Source organism: Oncorhynchus gorbuscha, linkage group LG09 (assembly GCF_021184085.1).
Source record: "Oncorhynchus gorbuscha isolate QuinsamMale2020 ecotype Even-year linkage group LG09, OgorEven_v1.0, whole genome shotgun sequence".
Taxonomy (NCBI): Eukaryota; Metazoa; Chordata; class Actinopteri; order Salmoniformes; family Salmonidae; genus Oncorhynchus; species Oncorhynchus gorbuscha.
The window spans coordinates 75,498,968-75,513,524 of record NC_060181.1 but is presented as its reverse complement, the minus strand read 5'-3'; the positions used below and the strand labels follow the sequence as shown (position 1 = coordinate 75,513,524).

Here is a 14,557-nt window from a genome sequence, read left to right as displayed (position 1 = left end):
AATTTGGAGAAGACTAATGTTCTGAATGGACAACAGTAGTATCAAAAACTGGAACAAAAAGGACATTGTCTGAAATTGGAGTGGATGCATTTGTTGAGGAAAGATGCATAAGTGGGAAACCCATTTGAGGTGTCAAAAATGGTGAAGTATTTTCTGTCGAGCAACCAGTAATGGTCTTATTTTGATTAATTGTATTTCTGAAGAAGAGAGGAAGGTTGCAGTGGGCCTCAAAAGAATCCAGACAACAGTAGTTTTGTGTTTTGAACTTTGGAGTAGAGCACCCATCTCAGGGGTGACGACAGATGTTCAGGTTGAATACCTGAAGAGAATTCCTGGTGTGGTGGTGCCCGGTTATTGACCCGCTCGGTGAATGAAGAAATGCCACTTTTAAAAACTGTGCAGCACTAGCTCTGGCTGCTGCAGAAATGTTTTTGGGACTCAAGGATTCTACACCTGAAGACATGCAAAGGGTACTGGCCCGGAAGACCCGCCCTACATATTTTTACAGAAAAGTTGTTTGATTTAGCTTATTTTATTTATCGATTTTGGGGTCGTTTTTTGGTAGTTTATTTCGTTTTTTGGGGAATCCTGTTTCCATCCTGCATAGTAGGTGGCGGGATGCACATTAAATTGTGTGATCGCCAATATACCATCGATGAAGAAGATCTGACCTACGTTCGTTGTGACGTATGTACGTACGGACGTTGGTTGAAGCGGAAATGACCTGAAGCTCAGCATTAGACAGCACCAAAATATTGAAATCCTTTCGTTTTCAAATCGCACAGTAACCGTGCAATATAAGAACTCATATCAGATATTCAGTTACACAGATTACCGATTTCGTTAACGATTGGGTACTTAAATTGGGTCGATCAAGATGGAGGTAAGTTTGGTCCAACGACAAGGAAGTATTTGTAGCATGTTTGGCTAGCTGGCATAGGTAACACTGGAGATGAGAACTTAATCGCCATTGTAATAAACTATATGCGATACTACTGCCTAATGAGCTGCTAACAATACTTTTTAGTTCTCATACATATTACCAATGTTACTGGTGTAGTTAGCTAGCTATTAAGGTACTGTAACGTTAGCCATGGACAACTAGCTAGTTGTTTCCTTATCCAGAAGTATTCACATGCTTCCATATCACCAGGCAAAGAAATCTAGCTAACGTTAGATTAGTTTAGTTACGTGATACCTACTCGTGCTGGAAAGGTGGGGCATTGTTCGAGAGCCGTGTCAAATCAGTGATGCATTGTAGTTCAATTATAGCTGACTGACTGATCTAGAAAATAATAATGAGTAGCTAGTAATGTATGATCAAATGTGATATGTAGATCATTCAGTTAGTTGGCAGTTGTATGGTGTGTATGTGTCATACCTGTATCCTGTTTTATGTCATATTTTTTTCTCTACAACAGCAGGACACCAGTCCAGAGTCTGTGACCTCACCTCCTCCAGGTGCTGCCGCTAAGTCAAAGGTGCAGCACATAATGCTTTATATGTCTTACTTTCTATGTGTTACCTCTTTGTCTTACTATTACCTCTTTGTCTTACTGGTACCTCTTTGTCTTACTGGTACCTCTTTGTCTTACTCTTTGTCTTACTGGTACCTCTTTGTCTTACTGGTACCTCTTTGTCTTACTGGTACCTCTGTCTTACTATTACCTCTTTGTCTTACTGGTACCTCTGTCTTACTATTACCTCTTTGTCTTACTGGTACCTCTGTCTTACTATTACCTCTTTGTCTTACTGGTACCCCTCTCTTACTATTACCTCTTTGTCTTACTGGTACCTCTTTGTCTTACTGGTACCTCTGTCTTACTATTACCTCTTTGTCTTACTGGTACCTCTGTCTTACTATTACCTCTTTGTCTTACTGGTACCTCTTTGTCTTACTGGTACCTCTGTCTTACTGGTACCTCTGTCTTACTATTACCTCTTTGTCTTACTGGTACCTCTGTCTTACTATTACCTCTTTGTCTTACTGGTACCTCTGTCTTACTATTACCTCTTTGTCTTACTGGTACCTCTGTCATACTATTACCTCTTTGTCTTACTGGTACCTCTTTGAAGTTGGACACGTTGTCCAAAGATGACCTCATCAAGTTTGCCAAGAAGCAGATGGCTGCCATACAGAAGATGAAGTCCAAATGTGCAGGTACATGATGCATCTGTCATACATTGTTTAAATCAAATCACATTTTATTAATCACATGGACATAATTAGCAGATGTTATTGCAGGTGTAGCAAAATGCTTGTGTTCCTAGCTCCAACAGTGCAGTAGCATCTAACAATTCACGACTATAGACAAATCTAAAAGTAAAAGAATGGAATGAAGAAATATATAAATATTAGGATGAGCAATGTCGGAGTGGCATTGACTAAAATACAGTAGAATAGAGTACAGTATATACAGTTTAACATTTTTTATTTCACCTTTATTTAACTAGGTAGGCTAGTTCTCATTTGCAACTGCGACCTGGCAAAGATAAAACAAAGCAGTGTGACACAGACAACAACACAGAGTTACACATGCCAATAAAACAATAAACAAGTCAATGACACAGTAGAAAAAGTCTATATACAGTGTGTGCAAAAGGCATGAGGAGGTAGGCAATAATAGGCCATAGGAGCGAATAATTACAATTTAGCAGATTAACACTGGAGCGATAAATGAGCAGATGATGATCTGCAAGTAGAGATACTGGTGTGCAAAAGAGCAGAAAAGTAAATAAACTAAAAACAATATGGAGATGAGGTAGATAGACTATCTGTAAATAGCACACCCAATTTATGTACAGCTGCAGCGATCGGTTAGCTGCTCAGATAGTTGATGTTTAAAGTTGGTGAGGGAAATAAGTCTCCAACTTCAGTGATTTTTGCAATTCGTTCCAGTCACTGGCAGCAGAGAACTGGAACGTAATGCTGCCAAATGAGGTGTTGGCTTTGGAGATGATCAGTGAGATATATCTGCTGGAACGTGTGCTACAGGTGGGTGTTGTTATCGTGACCAGTGAACTGAGATAAGGTGGAGCTTTACCTAGCAAAGACTTATAGATGACCTGGAGCCAGTGGGTCTGGCAATGAATATGTAGCGAGGGCCAGCCGACTGGAGCATACAGGTCGCAGTGGTGGGTGGTATAAGGTGAATTGGTAACAAAACAGATGGCACTGTGATAGACTGCATCCAGTTTGCTGAGTAGAGTGTTGGAAGCTATTTTGTAGATGACATCGTCGAGGATCGGTAGGATAGTCAGTTTTACTAGGTTAAGTTTGGCGGCGTGAGTGAAGGAGGCTTTTTGCGAAATAGAAAGCAGATTCTAGATTGGATTTTGGATTGGAGATGTTTAATGAGTCTGGAAGGAGAGTTTACAGTCTAGCCAGACACCTAGGTATTTATAGTTGTCCACATATTCTAGGTCGGAACCGTCGAGGGTGGTGATGCTAGTCGGGCGGGCGGGTGCGGGCAGCGAACGATTGATAAGCATGCATTTGGTTTTCCTAGCATTTAAGAGCAGTTGGAGGCCACGGAAGGAGTGTTGTAAGGCATTGAAGCTCGTTTGGAGGTTAGTTAGCACAGGGTCCAAGGAAGGGCTAGAAGTATACAGAATGGTGTCGTCTGCGTAGAGGTGGATCAGGGAATTGCCCGCAGCAAGAGCGACATCATTGATATATACAGAGAAAAGAGTCGGCTCGAGAATTGAACCCTGTGGTACCCCCATAGAGACTGCCAGAGGACCGGACAACATGCCCACGCTGAACTCTGTCTGCAAAGTAGTTGGTGAACCAGGCGAGGCAGTCATTAGAAAAACCAAGGCTATTGACTCTGCCCGATAAGAATGTGGTGATTGACAGTGTCGAAAGCCTTGGCCAGGTCGATGAAGACGGCTGCACAGTACTGTCTTTTATCGATGGCGGTTATATGTTTTGAGCGTGGCTGAGATGCACCCAATCTCAAAATTGTTGGTGACCTTCCTAAGCCAGGATTCAGACACGGCAAGGACATCAGGGCTGGCGGAGTGTGCTAAAGCAGTGAGTAAAACAAACTTAGGGAGGAGGCTTCTGATGTTGACATGCATGAAACCAAGGTTTTTTGGATCACAGAAGTCAGCAAATGAGGGTGCCTGGGGACACACAGGGCCTGGGTTTACCTCCATATCACTCGAGGAACAGAGGAGGAGTAGGATGAAGGTACGGCTAAAGGCTATCAGAGCTGGCCGCCTCGAGCGTTGGGGACAAAGAATAAAAGGAGTAGATTTCTGGGCATGGTAGAATAGATTCAGGGCATAATGTGCAGACGGGTATGGTGGGGTCGGAAGTTTACATACACCTTAGCCAAATACATTTAAACTCAGTTTTTCACAATTCCCGACATGTAATCCTTGTAAAAATTCCCTGTCTTAGGTCAGTTAGGATCACCACTTCCTTTTAAGAATGAAATGTCAGAATAATAGTTGAGAATTATTTATTTCAGATTTTATTTCTTTCATCACATTCCCAGTGGGTCAGAAGTTTGCATACACTCAATTAGTATTTGGTAGCATTGTCTTTAAATTGTCAAATGTTTTGGGTAGCCTTCTACAAGCTTCCCACATTAAGTTAGGAGGAATGGGCCAAAATTCACCCAACAGAGCTAATGTAACTGAGTCAGGTTTATAGGCCTCCTTACTCACACACACTTTTTCAGTTCTGCCCACAAATGTTCTATAGGATTGAGGTCAGGGCTTTGTGATGGCCACTCCAATACCTTGACTTTGTTGTCCTTAAGCCATTTTGCCAGAACTTTGGAAGTATGCTTGGGGTCATGATCCATTTGGAAGACCCATTTGCGACCAAGCTTTCACTTCCTGACTGATGTCTTGAGATGTTGCTTCAATATATCCACCTAATTTTCCTTTTTTATGACGCCATCTATTTTGTGAAGTGCACCAGTCCCTCCTGCAGCAAAGCAGCACCCCGACAACATGATGCTGTCACCCCCGTGCTTCACGGTCGGGATGGGGTTCGTCAGCCTGCAAGCCTCCCCCTTTTTCCTCCAAATATAACAATGGTCATTATGGCCAAACGGTTCTATTTTTGTTTCATCCGACCAGAAGACATTTCTTCAAAAAGTATGATCTTTGTCCCCATATGCAGTTGCAAGCCGTAGTATGGATTTTTTTATGGTGGTTTTGGAGCGCTGGCTCTTCCTTGCTGAGCGGCCTTTCAGGTTATGTCGATGTAGGACTCGTTTTACTGTGGATGTAGATACTTTTGTACCTGTTTTCGCCAGCATCTTCAGAAGGTCCTTTGCTGTTGTTTTGGGATTGATTTGCACTTTTTGCACCAAAGCACGTTCATCTCTAGGAGACAGAACGCGTCTCCTTCCTGAGCAGTATGACGGCTGCGTGGTCCCATGGTGTTTATACTTGCAGATTATTGTTTCTACAGATGAACATGGTACCTTCAGGTGTTTGGAAATTACTCCCAAGGATAACCAGACTTGTGGAGGTCTACAATATTTTTTCTGAGGTCTTGGCTGATTTCTTTTGATTTTCCCATGATGTCAAGTAAAGAGGCACTGAGTTTGAAGGTAGGCCTTGAAATACATCCACAGGTACACCTCCACTTGACTCAAATTATGTCAATTAGCCTATCAGAAGCTTGTAAAGCCATGACATAATTTTCTAGAATTTTCCAAGCTGTTTAAAGGCACAGTCAACTTAGTGTATGTAAACTTCTGACCCACTGGATTTGTGATACAGTGAATTATAAGTGAAGTAATCTTTCTGTAAACAATTGTTGGAAATTAACTTGTGTCATGCACAAAGTAGATGTGCTAACCGACTTGCCAAAACTATAGTTTGTTAACAAAAAATTTGTGGAGTGGTTGAAAAACAAGTTTTAATGACTCCAACCTAAGTGTATGTAAACTTCCAAAGTCAACTGTACATATAAAACATATTTAGATTAATTTAACACCTTTTTGGTTACAACATGATTCCATGTGTTATGTCATGGTTTCGTTGTCTTCACTACTATTCTACAATGTAGAAAATAGTTTTGTTTTTTTAAACCTGGTGCTGTACATAGATATGGAATCACCGGCCATTTTAATAATGGAACAATAATCACTTTAATAATGTTTACATACTAGATTTTTCAAAGTAGCCACCCTTTGTCTTGGACAGCTTTGCACACTGTGACATGGTACGGGTGGTATGCAGAAGAGAGCCATATTTGGTCCAAAAAAACCATGTCCATATTATGGCAAGGATAGTTCAAATAAGCAAAGAGAAACAACAGTCCATCATTACTTTAAGACAAAGGTCAGTCAATATGGAAAATGTCAAGAACTTTGAAAATCCAGCAAGCGCTATGATGAAACTGGCTCTCATGAGGACCGCCATAGGAAAGGAAGACCCAGAGTTACTTGTGCTGCAGAGGATAAGTTCATTAGAGTTAGCACCACACATTGCAACCCAAATAAATGCTTCACAGAGTTCAAGTAACAGACACATCTAAACATCAACTGTTCAGTGGAGACTGCGTGAATCATGCCTTAATGGTCGAATTGCTGCAAAGAAACCACTACTAAAGGACACCAGTAACTTGCTTTGGCCAAGAAACACGAGCATTGGACATTAGACCGGTGGAAATCTGTCCTTTGTTCTTACGAGTCCAAATGTGAGATTTTTGGTTCTAACCGCCGTGTCTTTTCTGAGATGCGGAGTAGGTGAAGGGATGATCTCCGCATGTGTGATTCCCACCGTGAAACATGGAGGAGGAGGTGTGATGGTGTGGGGTGCTTTGCTGGTGACGCTGTCTGATTTATTTAGAATTCTGCATCAGTGCTGCATCAGATGACTTGGCCTGCACAACCACCTGACCTCAACCCAATTGAGATGGTTTGGGATGAGTTGGACCGCAGAGTGAAGGAAAAGCAGCCAACAAGGGCTCAGCATATGTTGGAACTCCTTCAAGACTTTTGGAAAAGCATTCCAGGTGAAGCTGGTTGAGAGAATGCCAAGCGTGTGCAAAGCTGTCATCAAGGCAAAGGGTGGCTACTTTGAAGAATCTGACATTTTTAAATACATTTTTTATTGGTTTAACACTTTTTGTTGTTGTTGGTTACTACATTATCCCATATGTGTTATTTCATAGTTTGGATGTCTTTATTCTACAATGTAGAAAATAGTAAAAATAAAGAAAAACCCTTGAATGAGTAGGTGTGTCCAAACTTTTGACTGGTACTGTATATAGCGCAGCAGCCTCTGAGGTGCGGGTTTGAGTAACCGGGTGGTAGCTGGCTAGTGATGGCTATTTAACAGTCTGATAGCCTTTAATAGGTTTTTCAGTCTCTCTGTCTGAGCTTTGATGCACCTATACTGACTTCGCCTTCTGGATGATAGTGGGGTGAACGGGCTGTGGTTGATGTCCTTGATGATCTTTTTGGCCTTCCTGTGACATCGGGTGCTGTAGGTGTCCTGGAGGGCAGGCAGTGTGACCCCAATGATGCGTTGTGCAGACCGTACCAACCTCTGGAGAGCCCTGCGGTTGCGGGCGTGGAAGTTGCTGTACCTGGCGGTGATACAGCCTGACCGGATGCTCTCAATTGTGCATCTGTGAAAGTTTCTGAGGGTCTTAGGTGCCAAGCCAAATTTCTTCAGCCTTCTGAGGTTGAAGAGGCGCTGTTGCGCCTTCTTCACCACACTGTCTGGGTGGGTAGACCATTTCAGATCGTCAGTGACGTGTACGACCAGGAACTTGAAGCTTTCCACCTTCTCTACTGCGGTCCCTTTGATGTGGATGGGGGCCTGCTCCTCCCTCTGCTGTTTCCTGAAGTCCACTTCGTTTTGTTGAGGGAGAGTTTATTTTCCTGGCAAGACTCTGCCAGGGCCCTCACCTCCTCCCTGTAGGCTGTCTCCTCATTGTTGGTAATCAGGCCTACTACTGTTGTTGTCTGCAAACTGGATGATTGAGTTGGTGTGCTTGGCCCCTGTGTTGAGGATCGGTGAAGTGGAGGTATTGTTTCCTACCTTCACCACCTGGGGATGGCCCGTCAGGAAGTCCAGGACCCAGTTGCACAGGGCGGGGTTCAGACCCAGTGCCCCAAGCTTAATGGGTACTATGGTGTTGAATGCTGAGCTATAGTCAATGAACAGCATTCTGAAGTAGGTATTCCTCAGATGGGATAGGGCAGTACGATGGCGATTGCATCGCCTGTGGATCTATTGGGGTGGTAAGCAAATGAAAGTGGATCTTGGGTGTCAGGTAAGGTGGAGGTGATATGATCCTTAACTAGCCTCCCAAAGCACTTCAAACCAAAGTTTATTTGTCACGTGTGCCGAAGTGAAATTCTTACTTAGACTCTAACCAATAGTGCAAAAAAAGGTATTAGGTGAACAATAGGTAGGTAGGTAAAGAAATAAAACAACAGTAAGAAGACAGGCTATATACAGTAGCGAGGCTATAAAAGTAGCGAGGCTACATAGACACCGGTTTGTCAGACTGATTGAGGTAGTATGTACATGTAGATATGGTTAAAGTGACTATGCATATATGATGAACAGAGAGTAGCAGTAGTGTACAAGAGGGGATGGTGGGACACAATGCAGATAGCCCAGTTAGCCAATGTGCGGGAGCACTGGTTGGCCGGCCCAATTGAGGTAGTATGTACATGAATGTATAGTTAAAGTGACTATGCATATATGATAAACAGAGAGTAGCAGCAGCGTAAAAGAGGGGTTGGGGGGGTGATGACAGAAGTGAGTGTTACGGGGCGATAGTCTTTTAGTTCAGTAACCTTTGCTTTCTTGGGTAAAGGAACAGTTGTGGACATCCTGAAACAAGTGGGGACAGTTGTAAAAACACTTCCGCCAGCTGGTCTGCACATGCTCTGAGGACGTGGCTAGGGATGTCTGCTGGGCTAGTGCATGCTTACATTTCTTACTCACATCGGCCACGGAGAACGAGAGCCCACAGTCCTTGGAGGCATGCCGCGTCGGGGGCACTGTGTTGTCCTCAAAACAGGCGAAGAAGGTGTTTAGCTTGTCTGGCAGAAAGACGTTGGTGTCCACGACGCAGCTGGTTTTCCCTTTGTAGTCCGTGATTGTAGACCCTGCCACATACAGTGGGGCAAAAAAAGTATTTAGTCAGCCACCAATTGTGCAAGTCCCACTTAAAAAGATGAGAGAAGCCTGTAATTTTCATCATAGGTACACTTCAACTACAGTGCCTTGCGAAAGTGTTCGGCCCCCTTGAACTTTGCGACCTTTTGCCACATTTCAGGCTTCAAACATATAAAACTGTATTTTTTTGTGAAGAATCAACAACAAGTGGGACACAATCATGAAGTGGAACGACATTTATTGGATATTTCAAACTTTTTTAACAAATCAAAAACTGAAAAATTGGGCGTGCAAAATTATTCAGCCCCCTTAAGTTAATACTTTGTAGCGCCACCTTTTGCTGCGATTACAGCTGTAAGTCGCTTGGTGTATGTCTCTATCAGTTTTGCACATCGAGAGACTGAAATTTTATCCCATTCCTCCTTGCAAAACAGCTCGAGCTCAGTGAGGTTGGATGGAGAGCATTTGTGAACAGCAGTTTTCAGTTTCCACAGATTCTCGAATGGATTCAGGTCTGGACTTTGACTTGGCCATTCTAACACCTGGATATGTTTATTTTTGAACCATTCCATTGTAGATTTTGCTTTATGTTTTAGATCATTGTCTTGTTGGAAGACAAAGCTCCGTCCCAGTCTCAGGTCTTTTGCAGACTCCATCAGGTTTTCTTCCAGAATGGTCCTGTATTTGGCTCCATCCATCTTCCCATCAATTTTAACCATCTTCCCTGACCCTGCTGAAGAAAAGCAGGCCCAAACCATGATGCAGCCGCCACCATGTTTAACAGTGGGGATGGTGTGTTGCTTTTACGCCAAACATAACGTTTTGCATTGTTGCCAAAAAGTTAAATTTTGGTTTCATCTGACCAGAGCACCTTCTTCCACATGTTTGGTGTGTCTCCCAGGTGGCTTGTGGCAAACTTTAAACAACACTTTTTATGGATGTCTTTAAGAAATGGCTTTCTTCTTGCCACTCTTCCATAAAGGCCAGATTTGTGCCATATACGACTGATTGTTGTCCTATGGACAGAGTCTCTCACCTCAGCTGTAGATCTCTGCAGTTCATCCAGAGTGATCATGGGCCTCTTGGCTGCATCTCTGATCAGTCTTCTCCTTGTATGAGCTGAAAGTTTAGAGGGACGGCCAGGTCTTGGTAGATTTGCAGTGGTCTGATACTCCTTCCATTTCAATATTATCGCTTGCACAGTGCTCCTTGGGATATTTAAAGCTTGGGAAATCTTTTTGTATCCAAATCCGGCTTTAAACTTCTTCACAACAGTATCTTGGACCTGCCTGGTGTGTTCCTTGTTCTTCATGATGCTCTCTTCGCTTTTAACGGACCTCTGAGACCATCACAGTGCAGGTGCATTTATACGGAGACTTGATTACGCACACGTGGATTGTATTTATCATCATTAGTCATTTAGGTCAACATTGGATCATTCAGAGATCCTCACTTAACTTCTGGAAAGAGTTTGCTGCACTGAAAGTAAAGGGGCTAAATAATTTTGCACGCCCAATTTTTCAGTTTTTGATTTGTTAAAAAAGTTTGAAATATCCAATAAATGTCGTTCCACTTCATGATTGTGTCCCACAAAAAATACAGTTTTATATCTTTATGTTTGAAGCCTGAAATGTGGCAAAAGGTCGCAAAGTTCAAGGGGGCCGAATACTTTCGCAAGGAACTGTATGACAGACAAAATGAAAAAAGAAAAAAGAAAATCACATTGTAGGATTTTTAATGAATTTATTTGCAAATTATGGTGGAAAATAAGTATTTGGTCACCTACAAACAAGCACTCATGATGAAATTACAGGCCTCATCTTTTTAAGTGGGAGAACTTGCACAATTGGTGGCTGACTAAATACTTTTTTTGCCCCACTGTATGTCTCGTGTCTGAGCCGTTGAATTGCGACTCCACTTTCTCTCTGTACTGACATTTTGCCTGTTTGATTGCCTTATGGAGGGAATAAATACATTGTTAGCATTCAACCATTTTCCCAGTCACCAGTCACCTGGGTAAATGCGGTGGTTTGCGCTTTCAGTTTTGTGCGAATGCTGCCATCTATTCAAGGTTTACCATTCAATGTTGTGATCGTTGATAATATTAATACAGTAGCTGGTTGGATTTCCTTTTTTAATAATTGTTGCCCTTTCGGTTTCTCTTTTTTTTAAATTTTTTTTTTTACAGTTTTGGAAAAGGAGGTTGATACTCTTAAGTCTCAGCCAAAAGGCAATTCAGGTGACTCCATCATACAGGTTTGTGGTCTTAAAATCTTACATGAGAAAATGTATAATCTCATACTGCTGAAGTGCAAAGGTGTTCTGTTAATTTCTATTTTATTCATGAGTGATTGTCAGTAATGTGTTTTCCATTCTGTTCTACTAGGAACTGACTGAGAGGATGAGTGCCTTGTTGCTGGAAAAGGCTGAGACCCAGCAGAGTGTGGTGTTGCTGCGGAAGGAGAATGAGAAGGTCAAGCACCGGGAACAGGTGAACTATAGTAGACCATGTCATCTGTCTGTGTAGGCCAGACCAGTAGTCACCTACCCTGGACCTTGATAACTACAGGGTGTTTAGCCTTTTGTTCCAGTCCAGTCCAACTTTGTTTTCTGTTGAATATGACCAGGATGCAGTAGGGAAACTGGCCACCCTGCTGGGAGAGTTGGACCAGGCCAAGGAAGACCACCAGAAGAAAATTGCAGCCTTGGAGAAGAGCTTAGACTCATCCCAAGCCAAACACAAAGAAGAAGTTGAATTCTTCCAGAGGCTTCTGAGGAAGAAAGAAGAGAATGACAGAGAGAAAGAGAGTGAAAGAGAGAAAGAAAAGCAGAGAGAAAGGGAACACACAAACCAGAGTGTAGAAGCCGTTAGCTGCAGCCTGGAGTCACAGATCCTGAGTCTGCAGACAGAGCTAGCTGCAGCCTTGGAGCGAAGCGCCCAGGTGGCTTCAGCGCTGCAAGAAGACCACCAGAGGGCGCTGACAGAGGTTAGTTAAAAATTTGTGTATAAAAAATGTCACAAAAGAAAAACCTTTACACTGTTTTAAGCTGATAGTTGATGAAGACCACCTGCTTTAAGTGTTGCAATAAAGTGTGTGTGTGTGTATTTTCCTTTCAGGCCCAGCAGGAAGTACAGAACCTGAGAGAGGAGTTGGCTCAGCATAGTGTGCAACATGAAGAGGAGCTGAGAGCTCTGGAAGAGGACTTTGAGATGGAGAAAGAGAGACTGCTACTCCTCCAAGAGGAGCTCAGTGAGCAGCTGGTTCTCAAAGACAGGTGGGGCCTAGTGCTACACATTGGTGATGGACGAGCTAAGTCATACAATGTACAGTAAAATGCTTTGAGCAGATAGAAAAAGTGCTTTATTAATCCAATCTTCTACCTCTTGTTATGACAGCTTCCTGCAGGATGTGCAGGAAGATGAGGTGGAGCCTAGCGGCCGCAGCTCAGGAATAGCCGGGATGTTGGAGCTGACTGGTTTAAGTCTGATTGATGCCAGTGATGGAGAGACAGAGAGCGGACGGCTACGATCTGCCCTGGAGGACCAGCAATCCCAGAATACCATGCTGCAAGACGAGCTGACCTTCCTGAGGAATGTGAAGACTGAACTGGAGGCGGAGCTTGAGAGGGTGAGGGAGGAGTTTCATACAGAGAAGGAGGAACTACAGTTTAAAATCGAAGAGTTGCTGATGACCCGGGAGGTTGCGACCCCTAACCGTGATCTGCTGAGCCTGGAAACCCCGAACCGTGACCTTCAGGAGGCTCAAGCTTTCACTCAGCTCCAGCAGAGCGGCCCACTGAGAGATTCAGTGGACGGCCTACCTGCCAGTCCTGCTAGCCCCTCCAGCCCCAGACAGAGCCTGTCCTGCCCTGTCCCTGGTGCAGCCCACCAGAGCCTGATCCTACAGCAGGGTCAGGCTCAGGAACTGAGATCCCAGTGTGAGTCCCTAGACAGGAGCCAGGCGGTGGCTGAGTACGAACACACCAGAGACATCCTGAGCGGCCTGGAGACTGAGCTAGGTCAGGGAACCGGGGACTTCACCAGACAGTATGAAGTTATGAAGGAACAGGCGGCTTCTGCAGTCCAGGAGCTACAGGAGAGCGTCAGAAGGCTTACAGAGGAGCGAGATGGTCTGGTGGAGAGGGTAAAAGGGTTCGATGAAGACAGAGACAACCTGTTGGAAAAGGTCCAGGGCCTGGAGAAGAGGCTGGAGAGCTTCCTAAAGCAGACACAGGCAGCCGAGGGGATGAAGGAGCAGCTGCAGACGTCTATGGAGGAGAAGACTGCGTTAGCCCTCAAGCTAAAGGATTCAGTAGAGGCGCAGACAATATTAGCCTCTGAGCTAAAGGCATCTCTTGAGGTGCAGACAGTGTTAGCTGTAGAGCTAAGGGCTTCAGTGGAGGATCTGAGCAAGCAGAACGGGGAGATCCTCTCTCAGCTACAGATGAAGGAGAGTGCTGTTCAGGAGTTAGAGGAAACAGTCAATGTGGTGAGCACAGAGAGAGACAGAACACTGTCAGCACTGCAGGACAGAGAGATGGAGGTGATGAGGCTGTGGGAGGAAAGAGAGAGGGAGGTGGAGGAGAGTCAAGGCCAGAGAGAGGAGGTGGCTGAGCTACAGGCTCGTATAGAGGAGTTAGAGAAGGAGAGGAGCCTGCTGAAGAGTAATCTAGAGGTGGCGCAGAGGGAGAGTTCTAAGAATGTGCAGGGGAACCCAGGGGAGGAGGTGGAGGAGCTGCAGGCTCGTATAGAGGAGCTGGAGAAGGAGAGGAGCCTGCTGAAGAGTAATCTGGGGGAGGTGGTAGGAGATACTGAAGCTCTACAGAAAGACCTAAGGGAGATGAAACTGGCCAATGAGAAGATGAGAACAGAGAACCAAGAACTACTGACACAGGTCAGCCAGGCTACAGAGACACTGGCAGACAGAGAGAGGGAGGAAAAGGAGGGAAGAGAGGAGGAGGAAGAACAGGCGGAGAAGGAGAGGAGAGGGCTACAACAGCAGCTAACAGAGAAGGACACAGTGATATCTCAGCTGAGAAGTGAGATGGCTGGCTTACTGGTAAGTACTTCTTCTGGCTGCTTTCCTTCAAAACATCTACACACCATCTAAAGGACATAAAGGGATTGATTTTTTGCCCACCGGTTTTTCCTAAGCCATGGTTTGTCAAAGTGACTGCTGTGGTATTTTTCATTAGTTCTACAGATTGACTTTTCCCTCTCTCTTTCCCCACACCAGTCTTCAGCCCCGTCTCCTGTCTCAGAGGAGAACACAGCCAATGAGTTCACTGAGAAAATCGGTATGTTCCTAATTACTACTGTCCAATGTAGAACAGAACAGAAAACTCTGTGTAATAATACTATGACAGATGAGCAATACAAAACATGTAATTATTGTTTGTTTTGAGATGATCTTCCTAGATGTTTATTAAGCTCATTTAAGAA

The 14,557-nt window shown here is 44.0% G+C and overlaps 1 protein-coding gene across 1 annotated transcript in view; it reads left to right on the top strand.

The window, feature by feature from the left end:
- Positions 1-694: 694 nt before the first annotated feature.
- LOC124044072 (GRIP and coiled-coil domain-containing protein 2-like) overlaps positions 695-14,557 on the top strand; it is a 36,322-nt gene continuing 22,459 nt past the window's right edge. Inside the window, exons 1-9 of the mRNA XM_046363465.1 lie at positions 695-883; positions 1,422-1,481; positions 2,077-2,161; positions 11,303-11,370; positions 11,501-11,605; positions 11,742-12,101; positions 12,233-12,390; positions 12,512-14,174; positions 14,352-14,412. Of these exons, the coding sequence (XP_046219421.1) occupies positions 878-883; positions 1,422-1,481; positions 2,077-2,161; positions 11,303-11,370; positions 11,501-11,605; positions 11,742-12,101; positions 12,233-12,390; positions 12,512-14,174; positions 14,352-14,412 (2,566 nt within the window). The 5' untranslated portion in view covers positions 695-877. The remainder of the gene's footprint in view (positions 884-1,421; positions 1,482-2,076; positions 2,162-11,302; positions 11,371-11,500; positions 11,606-11,741; positions 12,102-12,232; positions 12,391-12,511; positions 14,175-14,351; positions 14,413-14,557) is intronic.